General features: G+C 39.3%; 1 protein-coding gene across 1 annotated transcript; it reads left to right on the top strand.

Annotated features, from left to right (window-relative positions):
- Nucleotides 1-37: 37 nt before the first annotated feature.
- c10h2orf49 (chromosome 10 C2orf49 homolog) lies at nucleotides 38-18,359 on the top strand. The gene is made up of 5 exons (XM_080197171.1): nucleotides 38-183; nucleotides 2,094-2,269; nucleotides 5,416-5,785; nucleotides 14,944-15,001; nucleotides 17,201-18,359. The coding sequence occupies exons 1-4, from the start codon at nucleotides 85-87 to the stop codon at nucleotides 14,998-15,000; spliced, it is 702 nt and encodes a 233-aa protein (XP_080053297.1). The 5' UTR covers nucleotides 38-84; the 3' UTR covers nucleotide 15,001; nucleotides 17,201-18,359.
- The last annotated feature ends 1,522 nt before the right edge of the window (nucleotides 18,360-19,881 follow it).

The raw sequence follows: 19,881 nt of genomic DNA on the forward strand, positions 1-19,881 counted from the left end.
TGGTGACGTCAGGTGTCTCGTCTGCGACCTCTGATTGGCCGGAGCGGAAGTCACGTGGGGCGAGCGCTCTGGGAGATTGCGAAGATGGCGGTGGTGGAAGCTGGGCTTGGGGAGTTTGATTCGCAGCTGCTGCTGCACCCGGAGCTACTGACTGGGGATTTCCTCCTGCACCTTTTGCAGCAGGTGAGGTGGTGATGGTATACCGCTCTCCACTTCTGTCTCCTGAGTCCGCAGCAGCGGGTTACATCCGGCCGCACCCCGGGTTATTGTTGTAGTGTCTGCTGCTGGTTCTTATAGGAAACTGGTCCAACCCCCCCCCCCCCCCCCCCCCCCCCCCCCCGGCCCTGGGGTGAGCGCCACCCTCACTGACAGCTCCGAGATTGGACACACTGGCAGCAGGTGACAATCCAAACTCTCCCAAACTGGATAATATAAAGAGAAAATGCTGCTCATGCTGGTAATCTGAAATAAAGTTCGAACTTGAGGGGTCATTGACCTGAAACACCTTCTAGCCACAGATGCTGCCTGATGTGCTGAGTATTTCCAACATTTTCTGTTTTTATTACAAATTGGAAAATTTTGTTTTAGTTGTGCTATTTTAAAGACTCGCGCAGCACAAATGCAAATTGGATTCTTGAGGTTAGGTTGAAGAAGTTGGGATTGTTCTTGAAGAAAAGATTGAGGAGAAATTTGATACAAACAAGTTTAGATCTGGTTGATAGAGGCTGTTCCTGTTAACAGCTGGAAAAAGAATTGGAGAATACAGATTTAAGGTTTTGAGGTTTTAAAGTTTGAGGGAGATGAGAGGAAGAACTTTTGTAATGTAGCAAGTAGTCTGGAACTTCTTGCCAATTAAGGTGGTAAAAGTGGAGACAATTTCAAAAAGAAATTGGATGAGCACTTGAGGGATAACTTACATGGCCACACCAGGGAACTGGGATTTTGTAAAAGTTTACAGAGAGCTTTACTTGGACTTGATGGCCTTCCTTTGTGTCATAATGATATTTGATATTTTAAAATTCCTCCTATTCTTTGCCCTTGCCATTGCCTCTTTGGGTAAGGTGAGCACAATAGACGTGCAGCAATTAGGAAAATACAATAACTCTTAGTTATAGGAATGCAAGGTTAGACACTGAATTCATATTGGAGATGTCTGACCTCTTAACATATTCTGTATAAACTGACATATGAAAGCCATCATCCAGTTTTGAATATCAGAATTAAATAAAACGACTTAGTAAAGTTTTCTTTTTGGTTTACTGGTGTCACAAGTAGGCTTATGTTAACATTGCAATGAAGTTACTGTGAAAATCCCTTAGTTGTCACACTCCGGCGCCTGTTTGGGTACACTGAGGGAGAATTTAGCATGGTCAATGCACCTAACCAGCACGTCTCTCAGCCTGTGGGAGGAAATCGGAGTACCCAAAGGAAATGTATGCAGACATGGGAAGAATGCGCAAACTCCAGTCACCCAAGGCTGGAATTGAACCTAGGTCCCTGGCACTGAGGCAACAGTGCTAGCCACCATTGCCCTTATGGGCCAGTTTCAAATTGCTCCAACTGGGTTTTCTTCCATTATGATTTAAAACTTGTGCCAGTAGCCCAAACTCATTACGTTCTGCAAGCATAAAATACCCCACAAATCTATGGGTTTCAGCAGGTGGCCTCGACTTTGACATTCTATTGAATGTGAGGCATTATTGTTTCACCAGCTACTGTGTCATTGAATTGTTGAAGCTACATTTCATCCAGACAAGTGAGAAGTATTCCATTACACCCCTGACTTATGCCTTGTAATAATGGACAGGCTTTGGGCAATCACCCCCTGAGTTACTTAGTGCAGAATTCTCAACCTCTTGTAGCCCCAGTATTTATATGGCTAGTCCATTAGGTTCCTGGTCAATGGTGACCACCCTCCCTCACTCCAGTATGTTGATAGTGGATAATTAAACATTAATGGCATTAACTGTCAAGGAGAGATTGTTGATTGGGGCTGTATATTGGAGAACAGTTGGAAAGTAATATTTACAGTGTTGCAGTTCTCAAGTGCAATTGTTTGTGGAATTTAACTAGATCTGCATGATTTTCTTCAGAGAAAAATAACTACTGAGAACCTCCATGACGTTGGGAAGGATCAGCTTGTTGATGTGTACATTCAGCATGTCATTCCACTGCCACAGAGAGAGCTGCCCAAGAATAGATGGGGAAGAATGATGGCTGAAAAAAGAGGACAACAGTCCATGCTACAGAGTGCTACAGAGAGTAAAAGGCATGTAATTTGTGTATTATACAGTGAATCGATTATGGTTTAATATTGCGTCCTGAGTGTCTGTCCCTCTACCACGGCTACATTTGCAGTCAGGTGTCCCTGGAGAGGGAGCATGCGGTGTCCATGGGCGCAGTTGACGCCTCCCGTTCTCATTGGGCACCGTAGGGGCTGGGGTGTATTAAAGACCCTGACAATCACGTTTTGTTTTAATGTTTTAAGTTTCCTTTAGACTTTGGTTTTGTTTGGGCCATCCCCCCTTCCTTTTTGGGGGGCCGCCCCTTTTAATTTGTCCCCAAGTTAATTTGAGTTTGTTTACTTGTTTGGCATGCAAAAGAGCAGCTCCTGCTAACTGTTTCTGATTATCATAGAAACCTACAGTGCAGGAGGAGGCCATTTGGCCCATTGAGTCGGTACCGACCACAATCTCACCCAGGCCCTACCCCATATCCCTACATATTTACCACTAATCCCTCTAACCTACGAATCTCAGGACACTGAGGCAATTTTAGCACGGCCAATCAAACTAACCTGCACATCTTCGGACTGTGGGAGGAAATCCATGCGGACACGAAGAGAACATGCAAACTCCTCACAGACAGTGACCCAAGCTGGGAATCGAACATTGGTCCCTGGAGCTGTGAAACAGCAATGCTAACCACTGTGCTACCATGCTGCCCATCTATTTTTGTTTTAAACTGAACCGGGTGATAGTTATCAGTGATGGTTTTGACATAATTAGCATTAAGAAACTGAAGAACTCACTGGCAACAAATAGTTATTTGGATGTAAATAATAGACTGGTGAATCATAGAATCTCTGCAGAAGGAAGCTGTTTAGTCCATTGAGTCTGCATCTACTCTCCAAACATCTTGCCCATCTACAGAACATTTTACCAAGGCATCCACCCACCTCCTATCCCCATTACCCTGTGTATTTATCATGGCAAATCCCCCTAACCTCCGCATCTTGGTACACGAATGGGCAATTTAGTATGGCCAACCCACCTAATCTGCGCAATTTAGGAGTGTGGCAGGAAACCGGAGCATCCAGAGGAAACCCACACAGACAAGGGGAGACAGTGCAAACTTCACGCAGACAGTGACCCAAACCAGGAATCGAACCCAGATCCCTGCTGCTGAGAGGCAGCAGTGCTAACCACTGTGCCATTGTGTGTTTTTAGAATTGGTCAATTAGTTCATGTTTTTATCATCAGTTTTAAAAGTTCTTAGTGCTCCAGTTGACTCAGTGAAATTTGTTTTCTTTTGTGGCTCTGTGAATATTGCAGCAAATAAAAGGAAATTATGTTATTTCACTAAATTATCTCTGAAGTTCATGTGGTTTCAATGAACAGGAAATGTTCAGCTGCAAACCTTTGATTCATATGAGTTTACAGTATTGTCTTGCCATTTTGTTTCAAGAATGCTTGTGTTTATTTGAAACGTTAATGAGTAATGTTATAATCCCTAATTTTGATGCATATGCATTTGGATATACGCAAGGGTTCAGTCTGCGGTATTTATATTCAGTAAGATTATGGTAGTTGTTGCTTTTTATTTCTAATTAATTCAAGTAAACATGGCACTGCTGACTACCCTTTTCCACTTCAGTATTATAGACTTTCAACATTCAAGGTAAACTGTTTTGCTATAATGTGATTTGTTTCGCATTGAGAGGTGCAAATGTTTAGTGTTATCTGTAGGAAAAGCTGCAAATTCTCTTTATCTGATTAATGTCTGAAACACATTTTGTGCAATGGCTGTAAATCCATAATATCATGGTACTAGATGTCATAATATTTTGATTGAAGAATAAAGTATTTTTATTTGACAGTGTATGAAATCAGAGATCTATTTATCAACATTAGTGTGTCATATTCTATTTGTAGTTCATTTCAACGCAAGTAAGTTTCTTGAAGTATCCACCCACTTGTAGAACATCTTTGTAACCACTCTTATAGTTTGTAGTTTTTCTTTGTACTTTGATGGAATGTGAGCAGTTCTGGCAAGGCCAGCATTTGTTGCCCATCCTTAATTGCACTTGAGAACGTGGTGAGCTGCTTCTTGAACAGCTGTAGTATGTCTGGTGTAGGAGCTTCCACTGTGCCTTTGGAACAGAGTTTTAGTTGTCATAGAATCATAGAACTGTACAGTGTAGAAAGAGTCCCTTCAGCTCACCAAGTCTGCACGGCCACAATCCCACCCAGGCCCTACCCCCATATCCCTACACCTTTACCCGCTAATCCCTTTAACCTAAGCATCTCAGGACACTAAGGGGCAATTTTAGCATGGCCAATCAACCTAACCCACACATCTTTGGACTGTGGGAGGAAACCAGAGCACCGGGAGGAAACCCACGCAGACACGTGGAGACTGTGCAAACTCCACACAGACAGTGACCTGAGCCAGGAATCGGCCCCAGGTCCCTGGAGCTGTGACGCAGCAGTGCTAACCACTGTGCTACTGTGCTGACCCAAATGCTAATGAAAGCAATGTATTTCTAAGTCAGGATTGTGTGGGGCTTGGAGGGGAATTTGCAGAGGGTCTTGTTCCCATAGGTCTGCTGCCCTTATCCTATAGTTGGTTGGTGTCATGGGTTTGGAAGGTCAAAGGATGTTGGATGAGTTGCTGCAGTGGGAAAGGAATGTTTAAGGTGATGGATGAGGTGCCAGTCCAGCAGTCTACTTTATCTTGAATGGCATTGAATCTCTTGAGTTTATTGGTGTTTCACTCAACCAGATAAGTAGAGAGTATTCTCGCACTCCTGACTTTTAGGTAGTGGACAGGCTTTTGGGGGTCAGGGGTTACTCGCTGCAGAATTCTGTCTCTGACCTGCTCTTGTGGCCCAGTATTTATATGATTAATCCAGTTACCTGGTCAATTGTAACTTCTCAGGGTTTTGAAGGGGAAGCATTAAGCACTGGTAATGCCAATGACTGTCAATGGGAGATAGTTACATTCTTTTTTTATTGGAGATAGGCATTGCCTGACGCTTGGTGCAAATTTGTTGAAAAATATTAATTAGTTCCTCAGAGATACTATGTATTGATATATACTTTATAGAGAAGAAAGAATTATTGGCTTTTACGTTTCAACTTTGCCACATTAATATATCATTCAGCTTACAATCCTTTATCACTTATTTTGCAGATCAGCAACGGAGGGCTCAAGGAAAAGACCTCTAATTGTGTTTGATGGCAGCTCCACAAGTACAAAAATAAAACTGAAGAAAACTGAAAATGCAATGGCTGATCAAGTAAAGCAGTTGTCACCAGTGATTATGAGCACCAGCCCCACGAATAAACTTGCTGTCCCGCCAAGTGGCTCAAATATTTTGACCAATAATAATACAGTCAAAAGTCCAATTCGAAATCTTGTACCTAGCAATGGGATGGCTGCCGTGAATCATGGAGGCAATGTGCTTTTGAAAACCTCATCATTGCCTTACCCAACATCTGGAGGCACCAACCCCATAAAGCTAAAGCGAGCACTTGCAAACGATGGAGAGGGAGATGCACCAGTAAGTTTTAAAATTTACCGTTTTTAGCAGACCTAACAGGACATGCAGAAGTAGATTTTTGTTTTGCACGCTTGTGTAATTGAGATGTAGCCATTGTAATGTAACTTTTTATGGAATTTGATTAAATGATGAAGTATATAAGCTAAAAAACAGGTCCTGTTGAAGAATGACATTAGATCAGCTTATTTGTTATACCAATTGGAAATGATTTCATAAAATAGTATTCTGTAATGATTCAACTTAGTGCATTTGGTCCAATAAACAAATCGTTTCTGAGCTTACATTTTGTTTGTTGTTTGTTGAGTGATATTTATTACCTAACATAATTAGATATATTTAAATAAAAATTAATACACAAGGCATGTAAGTCTGAAGCTCACATTCCAGCATCAGTTCTCACTGTAGTCTGAGTCACTGTATTCTCAGTTATAAATCTGTTGCTGCGGATGCCCTTGTGCATACATATAGTCTTAATCTTTAGTTCTATTCAGAACACGTGTGTCTCCTCTCCTGTTAGTTATTATTCAGAATAAAAAATGTAGCCTTCTATCACTGCCAAGTGTGAGTAAGCTGGTATGAGTTCCTTTTTCCTGCTCCTGCAATCTATTTATTAGAAGGAGAGGTTAGCCAGGATTTTAAAAGTTTACATAAATATTGTAAAATATAGTTGTAAAACATGTACTATTTCAAATTTTCTACCTGTATTTTTTGCTGCTGGGAACTTTTTAAGTAACCTGTTGCTGCATTCCAAGAAGTATCATTCCATCTTCAAATATGCTAGAGTATCAACTTCTTATGAGCTCATTTTCAAGTTAATGTGTTATGTTGGTGAAGCATTTTAGGCACTAGAAGCCCTCCAGAATAGGGTCTCACCTGTGGTCTATAAGCTATCCTCTCCCTCTATCACTAAGATTCCTTCCCTCAAACCCCAAGGAACTTGTTTCGATTTTTGCTCATATTTTTATTTGTGATTTTCACTCCCTGGACCTAGATGATTGGAAAGGGATGATTATAGCACAGCTGCCTCATTGAATAGATCTTGCATTGGAACATCAAAATTTCAAGTTCAGTGATATAAAAAATTAAAGGAAAAAATCAATATAAACCTTATGAGATGATTCTCCTATTCTCCATAATGAATACGCTATGTATGTCTGGACGAGGTGTGCTTGAATTTTCTGTCCGTGTCATCTGCCCAGGCTAGAAAACTGGAGCACAGCTGCAACCCTTGCACCTCATAGTCTGATGACCTGCTGCAGGAAGAGTTGTATTTACCTTGGGGATCTTCTTTAGCTTGCCCTGGTCAAATCCGCTGATTTGAGCCGAGTCCTCATGCAAAACTCTTGTATTGGTTTCAAGAGATATCCACACCCGTGGCTGCATGAGAAAGTAATTAAGCAATAAAGACTGGCAATAGCACTTTCTGCTCATATTGTTATATAATTATTGTCCCTTTCCTGTGGCTGCTGCAGGCAAGGCTTCTGTTTGGAGAAGCCCTGGAAATTCTATTGCAATGTGAAAGTTCAAGAGATCTGGTGTAGCTAGTTTTTCTCTTTCTGTTTTTCCTGCGCTTTGTTTCTGGAGGTCAAGCTTTCCCTGGGGACAAAAATAGAGAAAACTGGCTGTTATTTAGAATCATAAAATGATTCAGTGCAGAAGAAGGCCATTTGTTCCCTCATATCTGTACTTGTTCTATGATAGAGCTATCCAGTTAATCCCAGCACTGCTCTTTCCTGATAGCCCTATCAATTTTTTTGTCTTCAAGTATTTACCCAATTTTTCTTTGAATATTACTATTCACTCTGTTTCCACTAATCTTTCAGGAGGTCCATTCCAGATCTCTGGCACATAGATACATATAATAGAATCAATGAAAATTAGAAGATTTTATACTGCTGCACTTGTCTTCTTAACCAAGTGTTTGTTCATGTGTAAAACAAGGCTGTTGTGACAGTGGGCATCATGCCGAAGCCCAGTAGCTCACATCACTTTTCTACTTCTGACAGGATGAATGAACATAAAACATAAGATAAAATAAGACTATATCAACTTGTAAGAATAGGTTCAATCCATTGTTGTGGGAAACAGGATAGGCACATGTGATTAGACCAACTGCTTTTGAGAGAATAAACATTAACATGTGCCAGCATATTGATTTTTTTTTCATGTGCAAATTGTTGTTTGGTTTCTCACCTCTCGAGCAAATCAGCATCGCTTACATCACAAACTTTCCTTCGTAGACTGGTGCTGTTCTTACAAATGATCAATCCCCTGATCAGAAGTGTAGGATCTGTGTATGAATTAAGGGCCTGCCTTCAGTTAATAGGACAAAATGTGCAGTTTACCTCCACATTAAGTCCTTGAGATACTTTCAGTCAATTGGCTGCTAAGTTAAAATTACAAGAAATAAACTTGATAAAATAGCTAATCCTAACAAACCAGCCAGAAATCAAAATAAAAATGAAAATCCATATCTGACCATCTGCACCTGGATTGCAGTTTCAGTAAATATGAGAAGATGACTGGCATGTTTGACTGGAAAAGCAATGACCACTTTAGTTGGGATGAGCAGTAAAACCTTGCTTAGAATGCATTTTGGTTTGCAGCTGGATGATCTGGTTGAAATTTGATGTTTTAAGTCTGGTTTTTCTACCTATTGTGGTAAGTTCACTGAGATAAAGTAATTCATCCTATTGGACAGATTTTGAAGATAAGATTTGTTAAAAGAAAGGAAACATTATGTTTCATGATGATTCTGGCCGCTTCGTGTAATCCATTAAGAGCCAATTGACAAATGGCAGATGGAGTTTAATTTGGATAAATGTGAGGTGATGCATTTTGGTATATTGAAACAGGGCAGAACTTACTCAGTTAGTGGTAGGGCTTTGGGGAGAGTTATAGAACAAAGAGATCTAGGGGTGCATATTCATAACTCCTTGAAAATGGAGTCACAGGTGGACAGAGTGGTGAAGAAGGCATTCAGCACACTTGGTTTCATTGGTCTCAACATTGAATGCAGGAGTTGGGATGTCTTGTTGAAGTTGTACAAGACATTGGCAAGGCCACACTTGCAATGCTGTTTACAGTTCTTGTCACTATTATAGAAAGGATATTATTAAACTAGGAAGAGTGTAGAAAAGATTTACTAGGATGCTTCCGGCACCTCATGGTTTGAGTTGGAGAGGCTGAATAGTCTGGAACTTTCTTCCCTGGAGCGTAGGGAACAGAGGGGTGAACTTATAGAGGTCTATAAAATAATGAAGGGCATAAATTAGCTAGATAGTCAATATCTTTTCCCAAAGGGGAGTCTAAAACTAGAGGACATAGGTTTAAGGTGAGGGGGGAGATACAAAAGGGTCCAGAGGGGCAATTTTTTTAGAGGGTGGTGAGTGGAACAAGCTGCGAGAAGTAGTATTAGAGGTGGGTACAATTTTGTCTTTTAAAAAGCATTTAGACAGTTACATGAATAAGATGGCTATTGAGGGATGTTGGCCAAGCACGGGCATTTGGGACTAGCTTAGTTGCTTAAAAAAAAGGGGTGGCGTGGACAGGTTGGGCCGAAGGGCCTGGTTCAATGCTGTGGGCCTCTATGACTGAAGAGCAGAAAATCATTGCCCTAAATCTTTGGAATAATTGTAATACCCACTTTGGAGACTGCCTTCTAAGGAAATAATTTTAGTTAAAAAGAAGGAATTGGTTCAAAAAGTAGGTAGGCTAATAAGGAAAGGTATTACTCCAGTTTGAAGGAATGTTTTAAGGTGTAAATTGACTGAAGTAGAATAGTATCATTGGAATAGGAGCTGAAGTAGGCAAATTCAACCCTCTGACCCTGCTCTGCCATTCAATCAGATCATGGCAGATCTCTCCCTGGTCTCAAATCCACCTCCCTATCTGTTCGCCATAACCCTTCAACCAGTTTTTTGATTAGAAATATATCTATCTCCTTGAAAGCATTTAATGTTTCAGACTCCATTGTGCTATTGGGCAGAGAGTTCCACAAATTCACCACCCTCAGTGAAAAATAGTTGTTCCTCATCTCAGTTTTAAATCTACAGCCTTTTATATCTGTGACCCCTTGTTTGAGATTTGTCCCACAAGGGGGAACATTTGGTCTACATTAACTTTATCAATCCCTTTTAGTGTTTTATATACCTCAGTCTGATCCCCTCTCATCCTTCTAAACTCCAGCGAGTACACACCCAAATGTCTCTTCGTATGTCAACACTTTCATTCCCGGAATCAATCTGGTGAGCCTCCTCTGAATTGCTTCCAATGCCACTGTATCCTTCTTCAAATAAGACGACCAAAACTGGCTGCAATACACCATATGCAATTGCAACACTTCTCTACTACTTTAATTTTGTACTTCTATACTCAAACAAACTTTCTGAAAAAGTTTTAACCTGCATCTAAGATATAAATAGCTTTTTTTGGATTTTGAGCTATAGAAATAGGCCATTCAAGTCAACAGTAACATTCAATCAGATTGTGCCTGACTTGTACTTCAACTTCATTTAACTTCATACTTCGATGGACTCGTCAAATGGTAAACAATCAATCTCAGGCTTGAAAATTTCAAACAATCCAATATCAACAATCTTTTGGGAACAGAGATTCATATTTCCACTACCTTTGGATCAAAAGTGCTGATTTCACTTCTAATTGGCTAAGCCCTTTATTCAGATATGCACAGCAGAACTCTTATCAGTACACCAAATTACTTCATCATTTTAAACAGCTTGATTAATTCACCCCTCAATCCTCTAAACTCAAGGGTACACAAGTTACCTTTATACAACTTGTCCCTATAATTTAACCCTTTAATCTATGATGGGAATCTGCATTGTGTGCAGACCACAATACCTTTCCTGGGGTCAGGCCAAGGCTTGGTATGAATTCCTTTTTTCAGATAAAGCTTAACATTCCATTAGCTTTTTTGATTAAATTCTATACCTCTGAACTAGTTATTAATGATTGATTGTACATGGACACACAATTTCCTTGTGAGTTCCTAATGTCTCACCATTAAAAACATGTTCTATTCAGTCCAAAGTGGATTATCTTGTGCTTCCCCACATTTAACACTATCTGCCATGATTTTGCCTACTCGCTTCATCCATCGCTAGTTGTAACTTACTGCTTCTTTCTACACAACTTTTTATGCTTTCAAGTTTAACATTGCCTGTAAGCTAGGACAGCTAACTCTGTTCCTTACTCTAAATCATTGTAATATATGGTGAAAAGCTGAGGCAATTCCCTTGGGAACCTTACTCATAGAACTACGCAGTAAAGAAGATGACCATTTGGTCCATTGTTAACTGCTGGCCCTTTGGAATTGAATTAGTCCTACTCCCCTGCTGTTATCCCTGGCCCAGTAACATTTTCCTTTTGAGGTATGTACCCAATTATCTAATAGCTTTGAATCTGCTTGAGCAACTTTGCAAGCAGTGTATTCCAGATCATCATATCTCAATGCAGAAGTTTTCCTTTTACTCATTCATGGGAGATGATTGTTGCTGGCAAGACCAGCATTTGTTGTACATCCCTAATTGCCTTTGAGAAAGTGATAGTGAGCCACCTTCTTGAACCACAGTAGCCTGGGGTGAAGGCATTCATGATGTGGAGATGCTGGCGTTGGACTGGGGTAAACACAGTAAGAAGTCTGATAACACCAGGTTTAAGTCCAATCAATTTATTTGATAGTAAACTGTTGTCAGACTTCTTACTGTGAAGGCATTCCCACAGTGCTGTTCAGGAGTTCCCAGATTTGGTCGAGTGATGATGAAGGAATGACCAGAAATTTCCTAATTAGGATGGCATATGAGTTGGGAATGTTGTCCCCATGCACCTGTTGACCTTCTCTGCTGTTGAGGTCACAGTTTTTCGGTGTTGCCTTGTTGAGTTGCTATAATGCATCCTGTAGATAGTCTATATTGCAGCCTTGGTGCAGCAGTGACGAATCAGATACCAATCAACCAGGCTACATTTTTCTTGACGGTATTAAGTTTCTAAGTGTTTATAGAGCAACACTCATTCCGTCAAGTGGAATCCATCCATCATATTCCTGACTTGCGCCTTGTGGATAATAGAAAGGCTTTGGGCAGTTGGGGGGTACACACCCACCAGAGGCCTGCTCTTGTAGTCTGAGCATTTGTGACTGGCTCAGTTAAGTTTCTGGTAAATGAAGTTCTTCTCCAGGATGTCGAGCTTGGGGGGTTCAATGATGGTAATACTGTTTCAAGTCAAGGATAGGTGGCTCGTCTGTTGCTTGTTGGAGATTGTCATTGCTTGGTACTTGCATGCTGTAGGTATTACTTCTCACTTCTCAGCACAAGCTTGAGTGTTGTCCTACTTGCCGCTTATACTTGGATATCTTCATTGTATGAGGAGTTGCAGTGAGCAGTGGACTTCTGATCATATATTGGAGGAAAGATCGTTGATGAAGCATCTGAAGATGGTTGGGCCCAGAACACTACCATGAAGAAGTCATTCAGTCATATCCTGGAACTGAGATGATTGGCCTTCAACGATCAAACCATCTTCCCTTGTGCCAGGTATGACTTCATTCTCATTGACTTCAGTTTTACTGAGTCTCCTTGATGCCACATTCAGTTATTTGCTGCCTTGATGTCTCACCACTGGAATTCAGCTCTCTCGTCCATGTTTTGACTAGAACTGAAATTAGGCCAGGAGTTGGGTGATCCTTGTGGAACACAAATAGTGCTTCCGCGAATAAGTTGTTAAAGTTTATTTATTAGTCACAAGTAAAGCTTACATTAACACTGCAATGAAGTTACTGTGAAACTCCCCTAGTCACCACAGTTCGGCGTCTGTTCGGGTCAATGCGCCTAACCTGCACATCTTTGGACTGTGGGGGAAAACCAGAGCACTTGGAGGAAACCCACGCAGACATGAGGAGAATGTGCAAACTCCACACAGGCAGTGACCCAGGTCAGGGATCGAACCTGGGTTCCTGGCACTGTGCAGCAGCAGTGCAAACTACTGTTGGTAGGTAAGTGCCCTTTCTACCACAGTCAACAGCATTTTCCAATGTGCTGATTGTTGATGATGGGGTGTTAGTTGATCATACTACTTTTTGAAGCTTCCTGCTTTTTGAAGCAAGCCATAGCTAGACAATTTTCTACTTTGCAAGACAGATGGTAATGTAACTACTGGAACAGTTTTGTTAGAGGTGCAGCTGGTTCTGAAGCACAGTCCTTCAGCACTACAGCCTGGATGTTGTTGGGGCCTTGGTTGTACCCCATGTTGTCTTCAGTTTCTTAATATGATGTTTAGACATTTTTCCTAAACCATGTTACCCAGAATTAGATGCAGTTCTGAAGCTAAGTCCCAAGCAATGTCTTTTAAAGGTTTAGTGTAACTTGCTTTATATTTTAATGGCCTGAAGCTTCCAGTTGGTTTTGTAATCTGTGCAGCCTGTGTGGCATTCACCATAAATATTTTTGAAGAACGTAGAGCAGGTAGCAGCCAGCAGTGCTGTCAGCCTTTGGGAAGGCTGTTGTCTACAAAGTGGTGCTGTTTGAAAAAAATATTTCCTCCATAATTGAAAAATCTAGAGTGCCTCAGAAAATCAGAGCTAATACATCTAAAATGTCTTTACCTATTTTTTTTCGGTACCCTGGCATGGAAGTTGTTAGGTGCTGGAATTTTGTCCATCTTAAGGTATATTATTTTCACCATTATCATTTTTGAAACATATGTTTGCACCTCATTACTTTCTTCCTCTTGCTGCTTTGTTGCCCACCTCATTTTTTCTTGCATTTGTGTAAATCTTGTCTTTCCTTCAGTGCCTTTATGAATTGGTTGCAAAGATACTAAAGAGCCAAGTGAAAACTAGACCCAGACATCTTGCTATAGCTAAATTTTCATCTGTGGCCTTAAAAGCTCTTCTTGCACTGAAATTAGTTATTGCTCTTTAATGGTTAGACCATGGTTCATTTCCTGCTTGAATTAAAAATTATTTTAAATTGAATATCTTTGGAAGTACTTCCCTCAACCCCAATCTTGTTTTTCTCTTCTCTCATCCAACACCCTCCTGACCACCCCCCACACCACCACCAGCCAGCCATCACCCACAGTCCACATGTTTACTAATCCATCTTTTTCACTTTGTGCAGGAGATCTATGGAAGTTGTAAAGTCAGGTTTCTTACCTTTTTCCAAAGGTAGTTTTGAACAACATTTCATTGCTCAAGAAATGTACCGTATTCCAGTTTGTTCTTAGGATCTGGATGTGAAATCCAATCGTCAACTATCTTTCAATTCATGATAGTAGTATTGTAGAATGTAAGGGATGCTAGTTCTGACTGGGTAAAAAGGACATATTAATGGTGAGCAGCACTAAAACTGCAGATTTTCAACATTTATTTGAGGGAAGTGCTCAGGGCAGATATGGAAATTATTTTGTTCGTTTTAATATTTGAGTTAATGATTTAGTGAATTCCTCAGACAACCCCAGGATCATCTTTCTTTCACCAAAGGTGCTGGTGCTGATTTTACTGTCCAAACTCCAAAGCAATCAATAGTACTGGCATTGATTGAACTGAAAGCAATTCTATTATTTCCAAGGAGCCAACTGGCAGACAAGACAATTACCAGAAAAATTCTAGGAAGAAAAGTGATCTATTTTACCAGTCGAGTAGTTCCATCATTTTCTGTTTTTATTTCAGATTTCCAGCTTCCGCAGTATTTTGCATTTGTGAAGATTAAAACATTGTTGATCAAAACTATGGGCAGAATGTCTGCATCGTGTGCTTAATTTAACAACTTAAGTTTTGTGCTTTACTGGGGTAATCGAGGCAATGGATACCATACAATTGAGACACCTGGGATACATGACATGGTCTTCTTTACATACCAAAGTCATGCCCTATCAAACAAAGCAGCAGCATATCTGTTTGTGTTTGCTTATCTTTCTTTGATGTTACACAGCAGAGTTGAAAATTGTATTTTGCTCAAACCCAGTGCAGGACATAACATTGGTGAAACCTTTCTAAATGCAAATTGTATTCAGCGATTACAAACAGTTTCAAACCTGGTGGCAATCTAATGAGTACATTATTGCTGTTATATCCACAGGCGCACAGAACGATTGAATTGTATTTAGTATTGCAAATAATACTTTGTTTTTGCCTGCAGGTGGAGTTAAGATCTACAGAGCCAAAGAAAAAGATTCAGCATGTTACCTGGCCATAAGGTCTGACAGTCTTGTTGTTACATTTTTCATTTACATCTTATGATGTAGCCATACCTGTTGGAAATGGCAGGCTGGAAAACCAACTGGAAACAAGGCACCTGTTAAACAATTGAAAGAAATCCATTTGGTTTTGGTTCTGTAAAATAGACCAAGCAATGAAATAGCATCTCTCACTGAACAATTTCATACTACGTGCAATTTATATACTTTAGAAGAATGGATTTTATGGTGTAATTGCTTTCTGTTTGTGAAAGAGACCAATTTCATTTATGAATAACAATAGGAATATTAGGTATAATACATTGTTTTATGCACAATTTACACAAGTCTGCATTTAACTGAGTATATATGTTTGGTTGAAACTTGGGATGCTTTTTAAATTGAAAGATAGTTAACACTAATAAATCTGACTGTTAATTTTACACTGTATTTTCCCTTATCATCATTCAGTTTTTTAGTTTGACCCATCATAGAACATACATTTTAGTTTTGCAAACTAAAGTCCCTAAAGAAATGCATAACAATTGATGTTTCTGTTTTGTACTCATGGAAACTTGTGTATGCCAAATTAATAAATCCAGTGAAGACAAACTTCAGGATAGGCAGTTTTTCATTGGTTCCGCTATTCTGCTTTCATTATAAATTTGGTACTATTGATTACTTTATCAATGGACATTAAATCACATCTCAAATTTCCACATCTGTTATAATTAAGCAGTGTCCATGTATCTGTGAAAATGGGAAGTTACCTCAGTAACCTGAAACCTCTTTTTAGTTGTTCTGTGTGCATCTGTCTTCAGCTTCTAGATTCATAACAAAATGTGTAAACTAACAGTCCTCAATGCAAAGAAACAGGGTTCTGTGCAAATCTTTTACAATTAAATAATGCAATTAAGGACACACATACAAAGATAAGTTCAATTTATTATATTATGTGATCACTCCTTAGAAATGACCCAATGCACTTCACAAATGTTGATTTACTTTACAATCCCACGGATGTTATACAATTTGCACAGATAACTATTATAAATATAAAAAACTCTGAACAAGGTGTAAGAAATTGTCTTAAATATACTGAAACAGGGTACATTTTAGGATATAGCATATATGGTGTCAACTTTTAACTTTTGTTGAATTATTGTGATATGCCTATCAAAGTAATAGATATTAATGTGGCATTAGGATATGAAATCATTTCTCATTTTGGGTATCTAGTGTTAGTACTAGCTACTGCATGGTCGGGTGTATCACAGCGGGCTTTGTCTCAATAATCTGTCTCTCAACAATGTGCCTTACAGAAACACAAATCAATGTGATATTTCACGTTTCCTTAATGACCATCCTTGTGCCCTCAGAGATTGCCAATTAGTGACAAAATAGATATAATTTAGTGTAATGGACCATTAAGTTGAGACTGCTAAAGATTTGGTTTGATAAGAAAGTTCACAAACTAGGAAAGACCGGGTACCTTTATCTGAGCGACTCAGGATGAAATCAAACCCAGCTACCAGAGTGAAAAGTAGATTGCTTTTATACTATCACTGCAGACAGAAGTCTGTACTCACGTGACTTCATATTAGGCCAGACAATATGATCAAAACTGTAGTGCATTTGCTTTGTATTCCAATGCTATGATGTAATTGGTAGTGTTAGGATCTTTTACATTTTGTGAGACGAGCTGTGTAGCATCTCTCAAATTTTAGTCTACACGGTACTGAACATCATCAATTATCTGTCAATTTTATTAAATTATCAGATCAATAGTCATATTCCTGAGAAGATAATTTATAAGTTGAAAAAACAATTTTTGACTGTATTATGTAAAGGAAAAAAATAGTTTTGATTCATGTAGTGCCTTTCTTAACCTCAGAATGCCACAAAGTGCTTTACAGGCAATGATGAAACAAAAACAGAAAATGCTGGTAAATCTCAATGTGCTTTTTGAAGTGGATTTGGATGGGAAACAGAGCAGCAAATTTGCACACAGGAAGGCCCCACCAATATCCATGTCATAAATAACCAGATCATCTGTTGCAGACGATGCTCTTTTGCAGTTTCCCCAGTTCCAGCAGCAAATAATTGCATGGGATCTTCTACATCCAACTGAGAAGGCAAACAACCTAGATTTAACATCTTCTCTGAAAGATAATATTGCACTGAAGTGCCATTTTAATTTTATGTGTCATCTCTCTACAGTGGAGTGTGAACCCTCAGTCTCCTAACTCACAAGTGTGTGCACTTCTGTTGATACCAAGAATGGGCTACTTGGGTGATGTCCTAAATGGGACCCCTGTGACAGTGAGGTAGAGAACCAGTGTGGTGCTGGTGTAGGTGTTCCTGTTGACTGTTGCCACCAAGTAACCAAACAAGATCCTTGAGGATTACTTAAGGGAGACATTCGAACACCGGAGGCACCAGGAGGAGAGCCACAAAGCTGATTCACAATGTCACGGGGAGTGTGTTATAGTAAGAGACTTGGGGACAATCTTAATCTAACCCTGTAATAATTTGGTTATTGTTATTCCTGTACTAGCCTCTTTTTCTCAACTACACAACCATTAGATTCTGCGTACAGATTGTGTTAAGGAGAGGTTCAAATTACTGTACATATGATTAATCTGCAGACTTGTCAATAAATCTACAGCTACCTTACACTCAGCTTTCGGAATTAATTGCAATATTATCATTGTGTACAAAGAAATTTCCGCTACCGATACTAAATTAAAATGCCTGTCAGAGCATGAGTTCCAGATTAGCAAACTATAATATCTGTTATCTTTGGATTCCTCTTTATTGCTATTACAGCAGTTCTGTAAATCAGTTGTCATTTTGTTGGATATAGCGAAGTTTGCAAAATATTGTTTTAGCTGTGAGTAATTTTTATATGAGTGGTAAAAGTAGCAATGACTGAATAAATGCTTTTGAATCTTTAATCTTCCCTTTTTTTACCCTCAGCATATAGGTATATATAATTGGCATCATCCAAATATTCCTCATATTTGGTTGATTTGGAGTTCAGCCTTGGTATTTGATATGATCTGAATGCTTTTTATGATACAAGTCTATTTTAACAGATGATTTTTACAAGTTCTCCTCAAAAGGATAACATTGAGCATGTTTTCTTCTTTTAACTCCTTCTGAGCAATGCTATGAACTCTGTATAGCTGTTATTTACTTTGTGGATGCTGCAACTGAAGGTGATGAATTTGAGTGAGGAAATAGCCCTTTTTGGCTATTCTCTTGCATTGTAACCAAAATGATAAACCAAATGGTTACTATTATATATTAAGAGTGCAATTCAATTTTCAAAATCAAAATGTATTTTTATACAACATGTGAAAAATAAAATCCCCCATGTTTTGTGCACCAAAGGCTGACATTTAATTAAATACTATATGTTGGACTAGCTCTTGACATACCAAGGCATTGTGCAATGGAGTGCTGGGACAATAGAATTGCACCTGATGTGGGCATTCACCTGTCAGCTGGGCTTTCAAGCAACTGTGCATTTCCATAGGAAGTGAAATTAATGTAAGTAATTCTCTGCCACTTGCACACACATCTTATTGCTGCCAAGTACCTCATGGGTTCAGTAGAGGCCTAGGGTAAGCTGAAAAATTAATTTGAACTTTCTGAACCAAAACATGACGCCTGGGATGGAGGGTCTGTCATATGAAGTGAGACTAAGTCAGTTAGGATTATATTCACTGGAGTTTAGAAGATTGAGAGGGGATCTCATAGAAACTTATAAAATTCTGACAGAGTAGATTCAGAAAGAATGTTCCTGAGGGTGGAGGAGTCCAGAACTGGGGGTTATAGTTTGAGGATAAGGGGTAAACCTTTTAGAACTGAGGTGAGGAGAAATTTCTTCATCCAGAGGATGGCGAATGTGTGGAATCTACTACCATAGAATGTAGTTGAGGCTGAAACGCTTCTGATTTCAAGAAAAACTTAGATATAGCTTTAGGGGCTAAAGGGATCAAGGAATGTGGGGGGCAGGGGGATAGGATATTGAGTTTGATGATCAGCCAAGATCAAAATGAATGAAGGAGCAGGTTTGAAGAGCTGAATGGCCTACTGCTGCTTCTATTTTCTGTGTTTCTATGTACACATTTAAATATTAACACTGATAAAACAGATCAACTGCTCGACTGATTTAGTGGGAACCGGCAATTTGCATTTTATGAATGTTGATCGCTATGCAAATTTAAAAAACTGAACTCCTAATTTTCAGCTTAACAGAATACTGAAATATATTGCCAAACCCATTAATTACAAATCAGAGGCTGACATTGAAACTATATCTCGCTGTAGTTAGGCAAATGCCTTGGGTACTGCATTTAATTCTGGCCACCAAAACAAGAGGGACAAATATCAGAGACTGTGTTAAGGCTGATTCCTACCCTGAGTCATAAACCAGAAAATTGAGCTCTTGAACAAAAAACGGAAGTGATATTTGAATTTTTACAAGACAATGACTTGACTAAAGTTGGAGGAGTACTGCAAGTTGTTCCTTGCATGTCATTGCAGGAAGAATATTGCAGCCATCAGAAGATTGTTTTATGAAAAGCAGGTTTGAAAAGTGGGACCAGTTCAATGGAAAAAAAGCAAATTAATACATGATCTAACATTGAAGATATTGGAAGTTATTAACACTTTTGAGAGGATATAAAAATATTTCAGTTGGTTGGCAAATTGATAAAGTGGGGTAGACTCAGGATTGTCAACACTATTTACATGTTTTAAGTTGTTACTGAGGTGTAAAATTTACTATTATAAAAAAAAGGATAAGTCTTTGCAAAGGAAGGGCATAAAATATGTGGAGAGTGGAGTTAGCAATAGATAGCTACTGCTGAAGGTCTAACATTGACAGAAAA

Source organism: Carcharhinus amblyrhynchos, chromosome 10 (assembly GCF_965287045.1).
Source record: "Carcharhinus amblyrhynchos chromosome 10, sCarAmb.v2.hapA, whole genome shotgun sequence".
NCBI classification, from domain to species: domain Eukaryota; kingdom Metazoa; phylum Chordata; class Chondrichthyes; order Carcharhiniformes; family Carcharhinidae; genus Carcharhinus; species Carcharhinus amblyrhynchos.